Below are 16,285 nucleotides of genomic sequence, written 5' to 3'. Positions count from 1 at the left end.
ATATCAACTCAAATCAAATTAATTTGCAACAAATATGAGTGCACTACAAGGTGAGATAAAAAAACTGCAACAAAGTCAAACGCCATAATTTTTACATTTTTTTTTTAAATTTTATTGAATGGAAACAAAAAATGTCGGAAATTGCATCAAATTTTAGAATAAGTTTAGATTTGTGCGAATTGGTCACCTTTGACACGAATTATGGCCTTTAAACGGCCAATGAAACCGTCACACGCTGCTTGAATGTTGGTCTGCGGTATTTTGGCCCATTCCCAGCGAATCGCTTGCTTGAGGTGATCGACACTTTGGTATTTTTTAGTGCCAACCTTGCTTTCCAAAATACTCCAGACACAATACTCCAACGAATTGGTATCCGGAGATTTTGGTGGCCATTGTGAGCTAGAAATGAAGCGAGGGACCTCATTTTGTTTTATAACCATTCTTGGCTGGTGTGTGCTAAGAGCGAGGGTGCTAATTCCTGTCGGAATGGTCGAGGTCTGCGGCCAACTTTTCTTCTGGAAAATTCTCACCGAAATGCTTTTGTACGCTTGTAAACAATATAATGAGCTTTCGCTGAAATATTTTTAACAGCTGTCGGACGAGTGACTTAGAAATGACAGGAGTCTCAAATTGACTGTAGTTTTTTCCTCTAACGCTGTATAACATTTGATACGGCCAAAATGTGCCTCATTGAAATAACGGTTTTAGATCCTAAGTCGCTTTGGACCAAATCTTGCAATGTATGCCTGGTGCGCACGATAACTATAAAAGGTAGTTTCCGATTTGGTCCAAACTTGGTACATCGTAATATTATTATCAAACTTAGATCGAGTTAGGAGATGGGCAATATCGGACCACTCCCTCTGCTACCTCCCCCACAAAAGGTCGAAATTTTCAAAAAAAAAACCCTTCATACACAGAAAGAGAAGGGATAATCCAGTTTTGCTCTAAATTTGCAATATTATAATATATAATATTTTCATCAGCACTAGGTCAGGTGCTAAAAAGGAACAACATCGGTCCACTCCATGAAGTACAAAGGTTCAGTATTTTAAATAATTATAAATTGTCTTCAAATATCACAAATGCCATTATTTTTACTAACACGAGGTCTGATGTAAAGATGGAATGTATACGTCCACTCCTTCTGGTACCTCCCCCTGAAATGGTAAAAAATTTGAATATCTGTGAAGCTCATAAAACTCGAAATTAATATCCGATTCCTTGGTACATATCAATATTTCCATCAACACAAGATATGTTATAAAAATGGTAGACCATTTCTTTTGGTGCCAACCCCCATATAGCGTTCAAGATTTTGAAAAACGAAACGCTCACAGTAAATGAAATAAGCATACATCTCTCGCCAAAACTTTACACATACAAACATTTTTGCTAACACAACATATGTTTGTGAAGATGATATATACCCCTTCTGGTAACTCATTCACAAATGCTATATCTTCAACCAGAGACCTGAGCTGAATATGGAAGTTATGTTTCCGCCAAAATTAGGATAAAAATGTTCGATTTTCTTGTAATTTTGCCCATAGCAATATTTTTATATGTATTAGATGAAGCATGAAAATGGAATACTTCGGTCGACTATATCTGGTACCCCACGCACATTTTAAGATTTGTATAGTTATTGTTGACCTTTGATCAATGTATTTTCTTCTGGTTTTTCGTTTGGCTCGAGGTCAGAATTTAAAAAACAGACGAATTTGTTTTTTTATATATTAATTTATTTGTCCGATATTTCGACTATCTTCGATAGTCATCATCAGGGATTTGACTTGAAAAAACAATTAACATTTAGTATAAATAAATAAAACAAAACACTATAACGATAATTACATTGGATTTTAACTCTTCTGTTTTTAAGTTCTCTGATGCAGCTTTTCCATCCTTTCCTTTTTACTCGAATTTTCCAACTAATTTTTCTTATGCTTTTCGATGACATTTCTATAAATTTGAGCACAATGTTCCGTGTCAGTTTTGTAGTTCATTCGTTTATTAGGAGGTACATTTATAATATGTAGCATTTCTAACATGTACCTACGTTTGTAGTTATTTTCTTGTGCCAAGATGTCGACATCTTTGAAATTGGGCGTATGTCCTTCTTGTTGGCAATGGGCAGCAAGGGCAGTTTTTTGCTCTATGGGTTTAGTTATTGTCTTTTGGTCCGATTTATGAGAGCTAATACGAGTTTTTAATTTAGATTTTGTTGTCCCAACATATGCCTTCTGACATACGTTGGACCCGTCCCCATTACATTTAATCTTATAAACGACGTTAGATTTATCCTCGTGTGGAATTTTTGTTTTAGTTCTACTAAAGAAATTATTGTTGGTGTTACTGCTTCTGAATGCCAATTGATACTTCTCACTGTTGTACATGTTTGATGAAGAAAATCTTTCCGAAAACCCTGGTATATATGTAGATCTTTTATATGTCTTTTCCACTAATTTTGTATTTTGGTATGCTCTATTACCCTCGGCGCGTTTAATCAATTCATTAACAATGTTACTAGGGAAGTCATTCATTTTTAAAATCTTTATGATTTTGATTTTGTTCTTTGCATGGAATTTTCTGTCACTTATTTTCAAGACCCTTTGGATAAAGTTTGTGGCCGTGTTGATTTTTATACGTCGCGGATGCTTTGAATGGTAATTAATTAATCTACCCGAGGCTGTTGGCTTTTGGTACCAATCTAATAACAACTTTTTTCCTTCTCTTTGTACTAAGCTATCTAGATATGGTAACTGATTATTCAATTCACTCTCCATCGTAAACCGTAGTTGTTTGTTGTACATATTCAGCGTCTTAAGTGTATTTTCCACTTCCTCCTTTTTTACGATGCAAAATATGTCGTCCACATATTTTGTCAAGAATCTGGGTTTGATAGTCAATTTGTTCATAGTTTCGTCAAGAAGTTTCTCCATTATTATATCAGCAATGATTGGTGAAATAGGTGAGCCCATCGGCATGCCTTTTTGTTGTTCATATATCTTATCCTTATATGCGAAATATCTAGCGTCCTTAATACATGTTGTCAAAATGTCAATAAAAAGATCCATTGGTATATGTGTATGTTCCTTTATAATAGACCAACTATCTTTAATAGCACTAATAGCCAAGTTTACTGGAATGCTTGGGAACAAGGAAATCACGTCAAATGAAATTAAAATTTCGTCATCTTCAATATGTTGATTATTAATCCTGGATTTGAAGTCTATTGCATCTTTAATGTTGTATTTTGAATCAACTGTCAATACTTTTAGGATTTTTGATATATATCTGGATAACTCATAAGTCGGCGAATTTGTAAATGAACATATTGGTCGTAGTGGTGTTCCCTCCTTATGGATTTTGGGCAATCCATATATCTTTGGTGGTATTGACGTTCTATTTATTAAGTTATATTTCACTTTCTCGTCAATTAGTTTTAACTCAAATAATTTTGTAACTAATTTATTGTTTTTCTCTTGTAGTCCTGTTGTTGGGTCTTTTCTTACACGTTTGTAAGTACACATGTCCATTAAAATTGCGTTCATTTTTGAATCATATTCTGTTTTTGACATGGCAACAGTTTTTCCACCCTTGTCTGCATTTAATATTAATAATTCTTTATTTTGTTTCAAAAATTTCGCCGTTTGGTCCACTGTGTTTAGAACAAACCGATCTCTTTTCCCTAATGTCGTTTTCCTCGTGTGGTCATTTATCAGAGTAATAAAATTTATTCTCGCATTCTCTTGTTGTTCTCTGTTATCCAACGTTTGAATGCACTCTTCTCCCTCAGCGATAATATCAAACAAGGGGAACGTCGTTTTTGTTGTTGGCAAAGAGAACTTCGGCCCAAGAGACAGCAACCATTCAACGTTGTTGGGTATGTCAGTATCTGTTTTATTTACGAACCATTCCTTGTTGTGTTGTATGTTCAGTTGACAGTGTTGTTGTTGTTTTAATGCGTCTAGTTTGTTGGTGTGTATAGATTTCTGTTTTGTGCTTTGAGAGTGAGAAATGATATTCTCACTTTCTGTGAGTAATATTAAGTCGTCTGCATCTAATTGGTCCCTGAGTTGAGCTTTAATGTTTGTAAGAGTATTTCTTGTAATGTTGACTTGCTTATGTTTCTGCTGTATTAATAGTTTAAGTACTTATGTGTGGAAGTTATAGGTGATTGTGTCTAACGATGTTTTTACATTTGTTGGTATTTGTTTATTTGTTTTAAATAAGTCAAAAACATTCTTTGTGGTGTTAGAAATAAAATTTGGAATTATACCTGTTTCTCTGCACTTAATGAGGAAAGTTGCTGTTTATAAGATTAAATGTAATGGGGACGGGTCCAACGTATGTCAGAAGGCATATGTTGGGACAACAAAATCTAAATTAAAAACTCGTATTAGCTCTCATAAATCGGACCAAAAGACAAAAACTAAACCCATAGAGCAAAAAACTGCCCTTGCTGCCCATTGCCAACAAGAAGGACATACGCCCAATTTCAAAGATGTCGACATCTTGGCACAAGAAAATAACTACAAACGTAGGTACATGTTAGAAATGCTACATATTATAAATGTACCTCCTAATAAACGAATGAACTACAAAACTGACACGGAACATTGTGCTCAAATTTATAGAAATGTCATCGAAAAGCATAAGAAAAATTAGTTGGAAAATTCGAGTAAAAAGGAAAGGATGGAAAAGCTGCATCAGAGAACTTAAAAACAGAAGAGTTAAAATCCAATGTAATTATCGTTATAGTGTTTTGTTTTATTTATTTATACTAAATGTTAATTGTTTTTTCAAGTCAAATCCCTGATGATGACTATCGAAGATAGTCGAAATATCGGACAAATAAATTAATATATAAAAAAACAAATTCGTCTGTTTTTTAAATTCTGACCTCGAGCCAAACGAAAAACCAGAAGAAAATTTTAAGATTTTCTAAAAATTATCACATATGTCATTTAAAGTGAAGAGAGTTACCAACCTGTTACCAAGTTACCCCATATTTATATCGTATTTATTTAGGTTCGATACGAAATAGACGATATTGGCCCATTCCCTCAGAACCCTCTCGATAGAGGGTCAACAGTTTGTATATACATAACTGAAGTCAAAATATATTTAAATAATCGATGAATGACTGAGGGCGGAACCGATTCATACTTTTTAACTTGTTTTGTTTTTTCAACGAAAAGGAAAGTTTTTGGGGTACTTTTACGTCAAATATATAGATATAACCATGGTACAATAAGGAGGTAGAACAGCTTCGTAAAATTGCATAAATACAGCCCTGAGGCTATGCCCGCTTCCTGTGAGAATAATTCAAAATTATATCCAACAAGTTGTTTTCATTTCATTTTCATTTGATATTTTTTGTTCATTTTTATTTTTAAAATCTGTGGAAAGATGAAAGAAATGCCTGAATAATCTCTTAAAATTATGATCCTAAGATTTCAATCTTTCAATTCCGTGGCATATCTGGTTAATATCATTAGTAAGCGCCCCGCAATTTAAGCTTCTTCCATTCATTGATTTTGAAAATATTTTGTTTTTATTTTTTTAAAACAATAAATAAATACACAAAATTGGCATAAGTCGGGCACACTTAGAAAAAAATTGTAATCAGCTGGTAGCTCTACCATACCTTTTTATTGTACAATGGATATAACCAAAAACCTTTTCAGTTTTTATACCCCTCAACACTATGTGTTGGGGGTATTATAAGTTTGATTGGGCCAAAAATTATGTAACACCTCGAAATATTGGTTTCCCACATATAGGAACCTATATATGGATCTTCCTATCTCGCCGAGCTGAGTCGATCTAGCTATGTATGTCCGTCCGTCTGTCCATGTTAATTTGTAATCACTCTACAGGTCGCAATTATAGCCCGATCTTCACGAAATTTAGAATGGAGGTCGGGCTAGAGCCAGATTAGAACCCTATTTCTTTTGGAGATGATCGCATAATATTTAGGGGTTGAAATGGACCAAAAACTGAAAAAAATCCTGATTTTGCAGTTACTCTACAGGACGCACTTTTGGACCAATCGAAGCGGAAGTTAGCATGGGGCTAGAGCTTCAGGCTGGGCAGAAGCCTTCCAATTTTGATGGTCATCGGGTAATATTTAGTGGGTGAAATAGACCATAACATTTCTGTTAAATAAATTTCAAATTTTCCATTAAACCGCGAATATTTTTAATCCCGGAGAAATCACAAATAGACGAACAGGTCAATCCTGACCGTTACGTAGATGCCGATGGTAAATATATCGGATATATATAGCGATGTATATAAAATACATATATACAAAAGAAGGGGATGTTAGCTGGAATGCTTATATATGAAGAACGGCTGGACCGATTTTTACCAATTTTGTCAATTCAGAATTCCCTATTGGCATAAGAGAATAAAATCTAGAAAAAACAGCATAAAAAGGTGCCAATAATGGTGTTTTTATAGATTTTGTAGTATTTTGTGACAATTTTTAATTTTTTCATAAATTTTATCGCATGCGATTTTTTCATTTTGACTTATAATATTAAAGTGTATATTTTGTAATATTTTTTCACCTTACAACACAGGTTTTGGTTATTATATACAGTCTGCAATTATCGTCTGATCCTCACGAATATTTTCACAAGGGTAGGGTTAGGCTCAGAAGGGCTAATGCTATTATTTCCAAAGATGTCCGCAATATGTTTAGGGGCTAAAATGGACCAAAAATAGAAAAAAAATTTCTGATCGTACAATTGAAGCCAATCGACCCGCCTGAGAAGAGAGTTATGGACAAGGAAGAGTCTTAGCATTTTGGATGACCACTGGATTAAATATAGCTATAAAATGGATCACAACAACTAACAGCACGACGGAGTGTGTAAATATTGGACAAATGTCCCTGTTCCAAATGCTAAGGGTAATATCTGGTCAGTGCTCCGTGACATAATTTCAAAAGCGAAATCTTCCAAAATGGATTTGGACATAACTTCTAACATATTGTAGTGTTGTAGGGAATCACAAGGTCGGCCCGGCACGACTATAGCCTTTGCTTACTTGTTTTTTCATAGCTTTATGTTTTCCATACAAATTTTAAGACTTTGTAACTAAATGTTGTAATTCATCACACTGTGGCTTGCAGTTTTAATTTTCTATCGGCAAGTCATCAACGTCTTTAATTTACCTTAAAACCTGGGAGTCAGGAGCTATTTTCTAGTGTTGGCTGGGACCCAAGTATATAACTTCCTTCAATATCTCCCCAAAAGTTGTCTGACATTTCTAATTCTGCACAAAGAAGCTTAAACTAAAGCATTATTATCTCCAAGAAATTTATTTTGTGATTGGTCTATGTAACAATATTTCAAAATTTTTGGAGCCTTAAGAAAATTTTCAGATATTAACTTTGTTCAAAATGAGAAAGTTTAAATTGTTTCTAAAACTTATCAATCTAATAAAATGTCACAACCGATTGCAAGTAAATCAATTTCACAGAAACTCTTTTCACTCAACGCCCAACTAAAAATCCTCTTTCGAGACGAGCTTAATGATCTGAAATTTGCAGTGAAAAGGAAAGCCAGATAGACACTATCACACACTCACCACTATGCGACGCGTTTCGCCGTTGGTTAAGCGGCGTTGCTGTGAGAAAGATCTGCCAATAGAACTTGAGTCGAACCTGGAGAGTTTCTAGTGTATAATTCGCATATGCTAATTTGCAATAAGTTCGAAATATATACTACTTTCCAGAGAACGGCCCTTGTAAGCCATCATCCACATCAAATATGCCTGATGAGCCGCTTAACCAACGGCGGAACGCGTCGCATAGTGGTGAGTGTGTGATAGTGTCTATCTGGCTTTCCTTTTCACTGCAAATTTCAGATCATTAAGCTCGTCTCGAAAGAGAAAACAAACACTTAAATCATAAACCATATGATCTTCGCCTTAACAAGGCAAAACTCAAAAATTCAGCCGAGCCTGGCTGTGGGATTTGAACCGCGGACCTCTGTGTGCAGCCAACTAGAAGTTGCCGTCTCTACGTTCAGAGCCATTAACCCGTCTTCCTAAAGCAGCACTAAAACAAGTGTATGCATTGGAAGCAATGTAGTTGTTGTGGACAAAAAATCCATCACTACAAAAACAAAAAAAAAAAAAAAAACGTTGCTGTGAGAAAGATCTGCCAATAGAACTTGAGTCGAACCTGGAGAGTTTCTAGTGTATAATTCGCATATGCTAATTTGCAATAAGTTCGAAATATATACTACTTTCCAGAGAACGGCCCTTGTAAGCCATCATCCACATCAAATATGCCTGATGAGCCGCTTAACCAACGGCGAAACGCGTCGCATAGTGGTGAGTGTGTGATAGTGTCTATCTGGCTTTCCTTTTCACTGCAAATTTCAGATCATTAAGCTCGTCTCGGAAGAGAAAACAAACACTTAAATCATAAAACATATGATCTTCGCCTTAACAAGGCAAAACTTAAAAATCCTCTTATATTCCAAAACAAATAATTTATGGTTCATAAGTAAAGCTTTTAAATTTTTAATCGTGACCAAAAGTCTAAAAAGACAGGAGACTTGTTGCTTGGACAGGCATAGAATTTGGTGTAGTCACATTTTAACATTTTGTTGGCGTCATCCTGACATTTGTGGGATGGGGCGGGCGTTGGTGGTGACATCTTTTGTTTGCTCTGAAGATGAATATTTAAAAATAATATTTATGTTGCCATATTTCTTTGTTGGAGTGTTGTGAGGGAGGGGGAGGGGAGGAGGTCGCACAAATAACAACTTACCAAAGTCAAAGAGACGACTTACACCTTAGTTTCGTTGAGATTTCAGGCTTTTGACTTGGTTTTGTTGAATGTATTTTATTTTTGTTTTTAATTTTTTCTTTTTTGTGGTACCTGCTTTCAACGTTGTTGAGTTTTAACGTGCCACAGCACTTTCCATGGCCTTTCGGCAGCACACAACCTAGCGAAACACTCAGAAAATATACACTTTATATTTTGCTGCTGTTGTTGTTTTTGCTTTTCTTACTACTTTTCACATTGGTATATTTTAAGGCAACACTTGACATTTATTCTTGAGAATCTCAGCCCAACACAATCGCTGCCACATCTCACTAAATCTACGGCCGCGAAGAACAACAGCAGCCCCAACCAGGTTTTCCTTAAATATGTTTCTTCGTTTTTGTTTCTTCGTTTTCTCTTCTATATTTTCCTATTCATTTCACTTTGAATCTGTTTCCTTTTTATTTTTCAAGGATTGTTTGCGAGCAGTGCATTGTGGAAACCAACAACACATTGCAACTTAACAGCAAACAAAGAGAAGATATCCAAGAAAACTTTTTTTTTTAGAATTTTTCGTTAAGAAAGCCAAGTTTGTTTTGAAAACTTTATTGTTTTCGGATTTATGTGAGATTTTCCTTTCTCCCTCCCTCTCCCGCTGCCTTGCATTTACATGTCATTCATTCATTCATTCATATTCATTTGAATGACATTTTAAATTTGACAAACTTAAGTGCAAAAATTGGACGGTGAATATATTGTCATTTGACTTTGTGAAGGCATTTTGAAACAAGGAGGATAAAAGTTAGATTCTTTGGTTCAAGTAGTGCTTTTATCTAGAAAGAAAATTGAGTAGAAGAGCTATATTCTCGAATATAATAAAGTTATTGAGACGACTTTAAGTAAAACAATGCAAATTTTGGCATCACAAGCTTGGTATATCGTAATATTTTTACCAAACATGGAACGTGTTTGGTTTGGTTGGATGGACTCTATTGGTTAATTTCTTCAGGTACCTCCGAAAATTTTTAAAATTCTGCAAAGAAAAACAAATTTCTTATTGAGCGAGACGAGTATCCGAAATATATAATATTTGGGTAAGACATAGGATAAGTGCGAAAATGAACAACATTGACCCACTCTTCCCACCTTCCCCAAAAAGGGTAAACATTTTATACCCTCCACCATACATAGTATGGAGGGTATATTAAGTTCGTCATTCCGTTTGAAACTCAACGAAATAATAATTTCAGACCCAACAAAATTCTAAGACGATTTAGACCTGACCGTCCGTCCGCCTGTTGTAATCATGCTAGAGTCAAAAAGAACAAGTAAAAAAGCTGTAAGTTCGGCCGGGCCGAACTTTTAATACCCTCCACCATTTGGTACAAATTTGGCAATTACCAAAAAATAAAACCCGTTAAAAATTCTGTTAAAATCGTAAAAATACGGAATGCTTATACGACGACGTGGGCCTGCATAGGCAACTTTTGTCATAAATTATTACAATATTTAAATGCGAAACTTGAAGAAAAATCTGTTTATAATGTAGCTAAAATCGTCAAAATACCGAATATGGGGGTACCGTTATATAGGGGCTATACGAAGACGTGGACCTGCACAGACAATTTTCTGGGATGGGCTGAAGTATCCATTACGAACTTCACATACGAAATTTGAAACAATCCCTGTAAATAACGCCGCTAAAATCATTAAAATACCGAATATGGGGGGGGGGGTACCGTTATATGAGGGCTATATGAAGACATGGACCTACTTGGCTCATTCTTTGACTTTGGATGAAGTATCCATTACGAACTTCATATACCAAATTTGAAACGATTCCGGTAAACAATGTCGCTAAAATCATCAAAAAACCGAATATCGGGGGGTACCGTTATATGGGGGCTACAGGAACACGTGAACCTGCACAGATAATTTTCTGTCTTAGGCTATAGCATCCATTACAAACTTCAAATGCCAAATTTGAAATAATTCCGGTGAATAATGTCGCTAAAATCATCAAAATACCGAATATCGGGAGGTACCGTTATATGGGGGCTATAGGATAACTTGGACCTACATGGCCCATTTACGAACTTAACCTGCCTACTGGGAAAAAATACATGTGTGCAAAATTTTAGCCTTCTATCTCAATTTGTTCGAAAGATAGCGACAGACAGACGGACGGACAGACAGACAGACAGACACACAGACAGACAGACGGACATGGCTAAATCGTCTTAGAATTTTATACTGATCAAGAATATATATACTTTGTTGGGTCTGACATGAATATTTCGAGGAGTTACAAACGGAATGACAAAATTAATATACCCTCCATAGTATGGTGGAGGGTATAAAAAACGAAACAAGATAGGAAGCTAAAATTTTGCACAAATCTTTCTTTTAGATCAAGTTCGAATATGGGCTATATCGGTCCACGATATAGCGGACCCCCCGATATTCGGTATTTTGATGATTTTAGCCACATTTTTCAATAGAATTGTCTGAAACTCGACGCAAGGGGTTCTTTGTAAGTACTTTACCCTCTGAGAGAGAATTTTTATATAAGCCCACGATATCGTATAACCACCATATAACGGCACGTCCCGATATTCGGTATTTTGATGATTTCAGCCATATTGTTGAATGTCTTAAAATCCACACAAGGGGTTCCTTCGGAGTACTTTATGCCCTAGAAGAGAAATGTCTATATAGGTCTACGATATCGTTTAGCCCCTATGTAACGTACCCTCCGATATTCAGTATTTCAATGATTTCAGCAAAATTTGTTAATGGAATTGTCTCAAAATCCACACAAGGGGTTCCTTCGGAGTACTTTATGCCCTAGAAGAGAGTTATCTATATAGGTCCACGTTTTAGCATAGCGCCCAAATAACGAAACCCGCAGAAATTCGGTATTTTCATGATTATTGCAACATTATGCTCCGAAATTGTGTTAAATTTCGTATTTGTAGTTCGGAACTGTTACTACAGCCTAGAACAAAAATTACTCATACAGGACCACATCTTCGTATTGTCCCCATATAACGATTTTCATAAGAACGGTATTTGTCGACGGAGTTTTTCTTAAAAATATTCAACTTTCTTCCAAATGGTTGGTGGAATAAAAAGTTCGGCTCAGTCGAACTTAGCTGCTTTTTTACTTATTGAATAATACCAACTCTAATAATATGAGAGATCTATGTCTGATTGTCTTTAACCTTCACAAACTCCAACAGTTTTACCTATCGATCTACTCTTTCTGGTATCTCCCCAATAATAGTTCCAAACATTTTCCAATAAAAAAAAAAAAAACAATTTTAATATTAAGCCAAGGGAGTACTTGATATAGCTTAAAATTGGCACATAGTAATATTTAGATCAGATATTTATCAGGATCGAAAGTGGACAATATTTTATTATTCTCACAAAAGGTCACAGTTTTAAATAATAATAAAAAACCTCCTTACCGTGCAACTCCATGTGAGATATTATTCAAACTTTTCACATCCCAATATTTTTGTCTATACTGAAAATGGAATATATCGTTCTACCCCATTTTGTACTACCCCACAAAATTTTAAAAATTTCAAAAAAATCATAGTCGGCTGACTATTTTATTTCACGCCCGGGCGAAGCGGCTGAGGCAGGAATCTGGAAATTCAGCATGTGAACCAATTTTATTATGTAGGGCTGAGATATGGCAGGGTTTTCGGATATTAGAACTGCAAGTGCAGCAGAAGTACTAAAATGTACTAAGAATTTAAACCATTGTATAAGGGAAACAGATAGATCTAAAACTCTCAAATTTGGAATAAATTTGAACGGTAAGGTAAAGGTACGAAAAACACTAAACTTGGTACCATTTGGTATTATGCTAACGGAAAGAGCTCAAATCTCGCAACTAGTATTAATTGAGTGTAGTAACTTTACTAAAATCTACTAAATGGCATGCAATTTAGTTATAGGGCACGGATGGGAATGTAAATTTGAAACGTTGGTACAGAGGCCACTGCTAGTGAATAAGGTGGTAACAAACTGGCACTTTGGCAAATGTGTATAACATATAAAAATTGTACTAAATGGTACTAACTTCGGTTTGCGTTTTAAATCCGATATTTGGTATTAGTATAGGGGTGAGACTTGGAAGTCGTTTTGGGAACATGTACTAAAAAAGTACGAAAAGCTCAAAATGATACTAAATTTGATATTTGCGGAAGGAGATTTATGTATTGAGTTGGAAATTTTAAATTTTTGTGCAGAGTTTGTTTTGTATTGAGTACAAAACGTAAAATTTAAAGGTTCATATAAGAATCACATATAAGAAAGCGTTTCGGAACTAAAGGGTACTAAATTTGGTATAATTTGGGTTTGGGTGAACGGATGGGACCACTGCTGGTGGGTAGGTTTGAGATTATGTGTTAGTTTTGGAAATCCTTTTCATATGAATACGAAAAGTGCTAAATGGTACTAGACTTGGTATACTTCGGGTTTCCATTTTTGCACCTGAACTAACACTGATGCAAATATTAGGATTGCAAAGTTGGAGCAAAATCGAATTACCTTTTCATTTTCTATGCAGTATAAAATTTTTATACCCTCGGTCATATGGCTAGAGAGGGTATATATTATTTGATACGACCAAAACGTGCATCATCTTTGGACCAAATCCGTTTCAGGACATGTGGGGTTGATCTAGCGTTGTCTGTCCTCCTGTTTGCCTGTCTTCCTGGCTGTTGCGCACGATAACTCTCGAAGGGAGTATGCGATTTGGTCCAAACTTGGTACATCGTAATATTGTTATTGAACATAGATCGAGTTTGGAGATGGGTAATATCGGTCCACTCCTTTTGGTACCTACCCCACAAAAGGTCGAAATTTTCAAAAAAAAAAAAAAAAAAAAAAAAAACTATTTTACTGCACAGAAAGAGAAACGATAATCCGATTTTACCAACTTTACCAACTTTGCAAATTCTAATATTTGCATCAGTGCTATAATTCTCATAAAATGTGATATAAGAGTCCGATTGTCTTCAAATTATAAAGTGAAGGAGGTAACCTATATAGTCCAAACATGGCACGTCCAAATATTTATATCATATGTATTTAGGTCCAGTACGAAATGTAGAATTACTGGCCCATTCTTTCGGAACTTATTCTATAGAGAGTCAACAGTTTGAATAATCTTAACAAAAATCAAAATCTTTATAAATAATCGAATATTGGCTGAGGTCAAAACCGACTGATATTTTTAACTTGTTTTTATACCCTCCACCATAGTATGGAGGGTCATTTCATTTGTTACACCTCGAAATATACATTTTATACCCCACAACGTTAAAGTTGATCAGCATAAAATGCTATGCCGATTTAGCGATGTCCGTCCGTCTATCCATCTGTCCGTCTGTGGAAATCACTCTAGCTTTCGAACGAAATGAAGTAGGTTTATAAAATTTTTCATAAATCTATTTAAAATGTGCCTGACTTTTGGTATTGAAAATAGGCCATGTAGGGCCACGTTTAGGTATAGTCCCCATATAATGGTACCTTCCTTTATCGGTATTTTGGTGATTTATATGACATTATTCAACGGAATTGTTTCAAATTTGGTATTTGAAGTTTGTAATGGATATTACAGCCTACAACAGAAAGTTGTCTGCTATATGAGGGCTATACGAAGACGTGGACCTACTTCGTATTGCCCTCATATAACACTACCTCCCGATATTCGTTATTTTGATGATTTAGCGAAATTGACTCTGCTGCTTTCTCCGCGTATGGGTGAGCTACGACAAACAGCTGACGAAATCCTAGCTGAACAGTTTAGTCTTCGCAAGTTTTGTTTTTCCTATTTTAATCAAAAAGTATCGGCCACAAAATATTTTCGCACTCCATTTTCTTGTCTGAAAACGCCATTTCGAACCTAAATGTAGTTTTGTGGACATTTTACCAATCAGTTTGACTTTTGCAAAGCTGGTAAGCGTAGCTACTACCCATGACCATGAGATTTTCTTAAAACCGGTTATTATCATACTTTACGGCCATGTATCTACATAATCAGAATATCAAAGACGACGAAACTGAAATAAAAGAAAGCAAACGAAACGCAACGCCGCTCGACTCGACTAAATGATTGACATAACAAATTTGATTATTATCCTTTAGGAACAGAAAAAATAAAGGATAAAACTAAATTGAGTTTAACATAAACCATTTGACGACAGCTTAGTTGCAGACATCACTTACAAATTGACGGCTAGAAGTGTTATTGACGCAGCTGCTGCCAGACAGCCACTGCCTGCCGCCTTCCGCCTCCTGCTGGCAGGCATACATCATTCGTTTTGCGACAACAGAATATCAAATAGGAAGGATATACGGTCGTTCGACGATTCCTTCCAATTTCATCTTCTTCTTCTTCGCCTTGTAACGTATGCCAATTTGAATTTATACGACCTTCTTCTATAGGAGTCCGTTTGCTGCCGCCCTGTTTATCTTGTCACAGTGCCATCAGCCTCAACGAAAGACAGATATCTGTGATGCTGGCAGCAGCATCAGCACCAGCAGCACCGACAGCATCTGGTCTTACAACATGATTGTTGTTCTTGTTGCAGCTTTTTTATTATTGGACTAGTTTCGATTAAATTTAATAACCAAGAATGTTGTGATGCCAATAAAAAGAATGTGGATCAATAGTAGGAAGAATTTCATTTCTTCATCACACGACAGAAATCTTGTTTATCATAGTTTTCGTTTTTTTTTTTTTATTTCTTTGCCTCTTGCGTATATTTCCATAGAATAATGGAATAGAAATTAAAAAGCAAACATCAGAGAAACTCAAAGCAGGGGAAGGATGCTTTGTGCTGGAGTAGTTAGGAAGTTTCTATGGTAGATATTCCTGAACTCAGATAACTTGCTTACCAAAATAGTTCTTCATAAAAATTGTGGAAGACAACGTCACCTCTTTGGACAATATTGAGGTGGTTTCTTTAGACAATCGAAGAACTTTGCAGAATGTCCAACGAGACGACAATACGGTTGTCTACAACAGACGACGACTTTAAGCTCGTTTCAAATAGACTTTAATGTCGTCTCTTTAGACGACTTCAAGGTTGTCTCTCGTTAGACGACTTCGAGGTTGTCTCTCTTTAGACGACTTCAAGGTTGTCTCTCTTTAGACGACTTCAAGGTTGTCTCTCTTTAGACGACATTAAGCTCTTCTCTCTATAGACGACTTTAAGGTCCTCTCTCTATAGACGACTTTAAGGTCCTCTCTCTATAGACGACTTTAAGGTCGTCTCTCTGTAGACGACTTTAAGGTCGTCTCTCTATAGACGACTTTAAGGTAGTCTCTTTCATAGACGACTTTAAGCTTGTCTCTTTCATAGACGACTTTAAGGTCATCTCTCCATGGACGACTTTAAGATCGTCTCTCCATGGACGACTTTAAGGTCTTCTCTCCATGGACGACTTTAAGGTCGTCTCTCC

General features: G+C 35.7%; 2 protein-coding genes across 2 annotated transcripts in view; one reads left to right on the top strand and one right to left on the bottom strand.

The window, feature by feature from the left end:
* LOC101892253 (protein alan shepard) overlaps positions 1-16,285 on the top strand; it is a 708,170-nt gene that overhangs the window by 74,718 nt on the left and 617,167 nt on the right. The window lies entirely within an intron of this gene.
* On the bottom strand, positions 1,663-4,130 carry LOC131804504 (uncharacterized). The gene is made up of 2 exons (XM_059127480.1): positions 1,858-4,130; positions 1,663-1,795 (listed from the first exon to the last, which is right to left on the bottom strand). Exon 1 carries the CDS (start codon positions 3,582-3,584, stop codon positions 1,935-1,937), a length of 1,650 nt encoding a protein of 549 aa, XP_058983463.1. The 5' UTR covers positions 3,585-4,130; the 3' UTR covers positions 1,663-1,795; positions 1,858-1,934.

This window comes from Musca domestica, unplaced genomic scaffold, assembly GCF_030504385.1.
Source record: "Musca domestica strain aabys unplaced genomic scaffold, Musca_domestica.polishedcontigs.V.1.1 45, whole genome shotgun sequence".
NCBI classification, from domain to species: Eukaryota; Metazoa; Arthropoda; class Insecta; order Diptera; family Muscidae; genus Musca; species Musca domestica.
Note: the sequence above shows the minus strand (reverse complement) of the source record. Positions and strands in the feature narration are given on the sequence as shown.

Bases quoted from the DNA above. Each gene is read 5' to 3' on its own strand.
- LOC131804504 (XM_059127480.1), bottom strand. From the start codon at position 3,584: ATGTCAAAAACAGAATATGATTCAAAAATGAACGCAATTTTAATGGAC.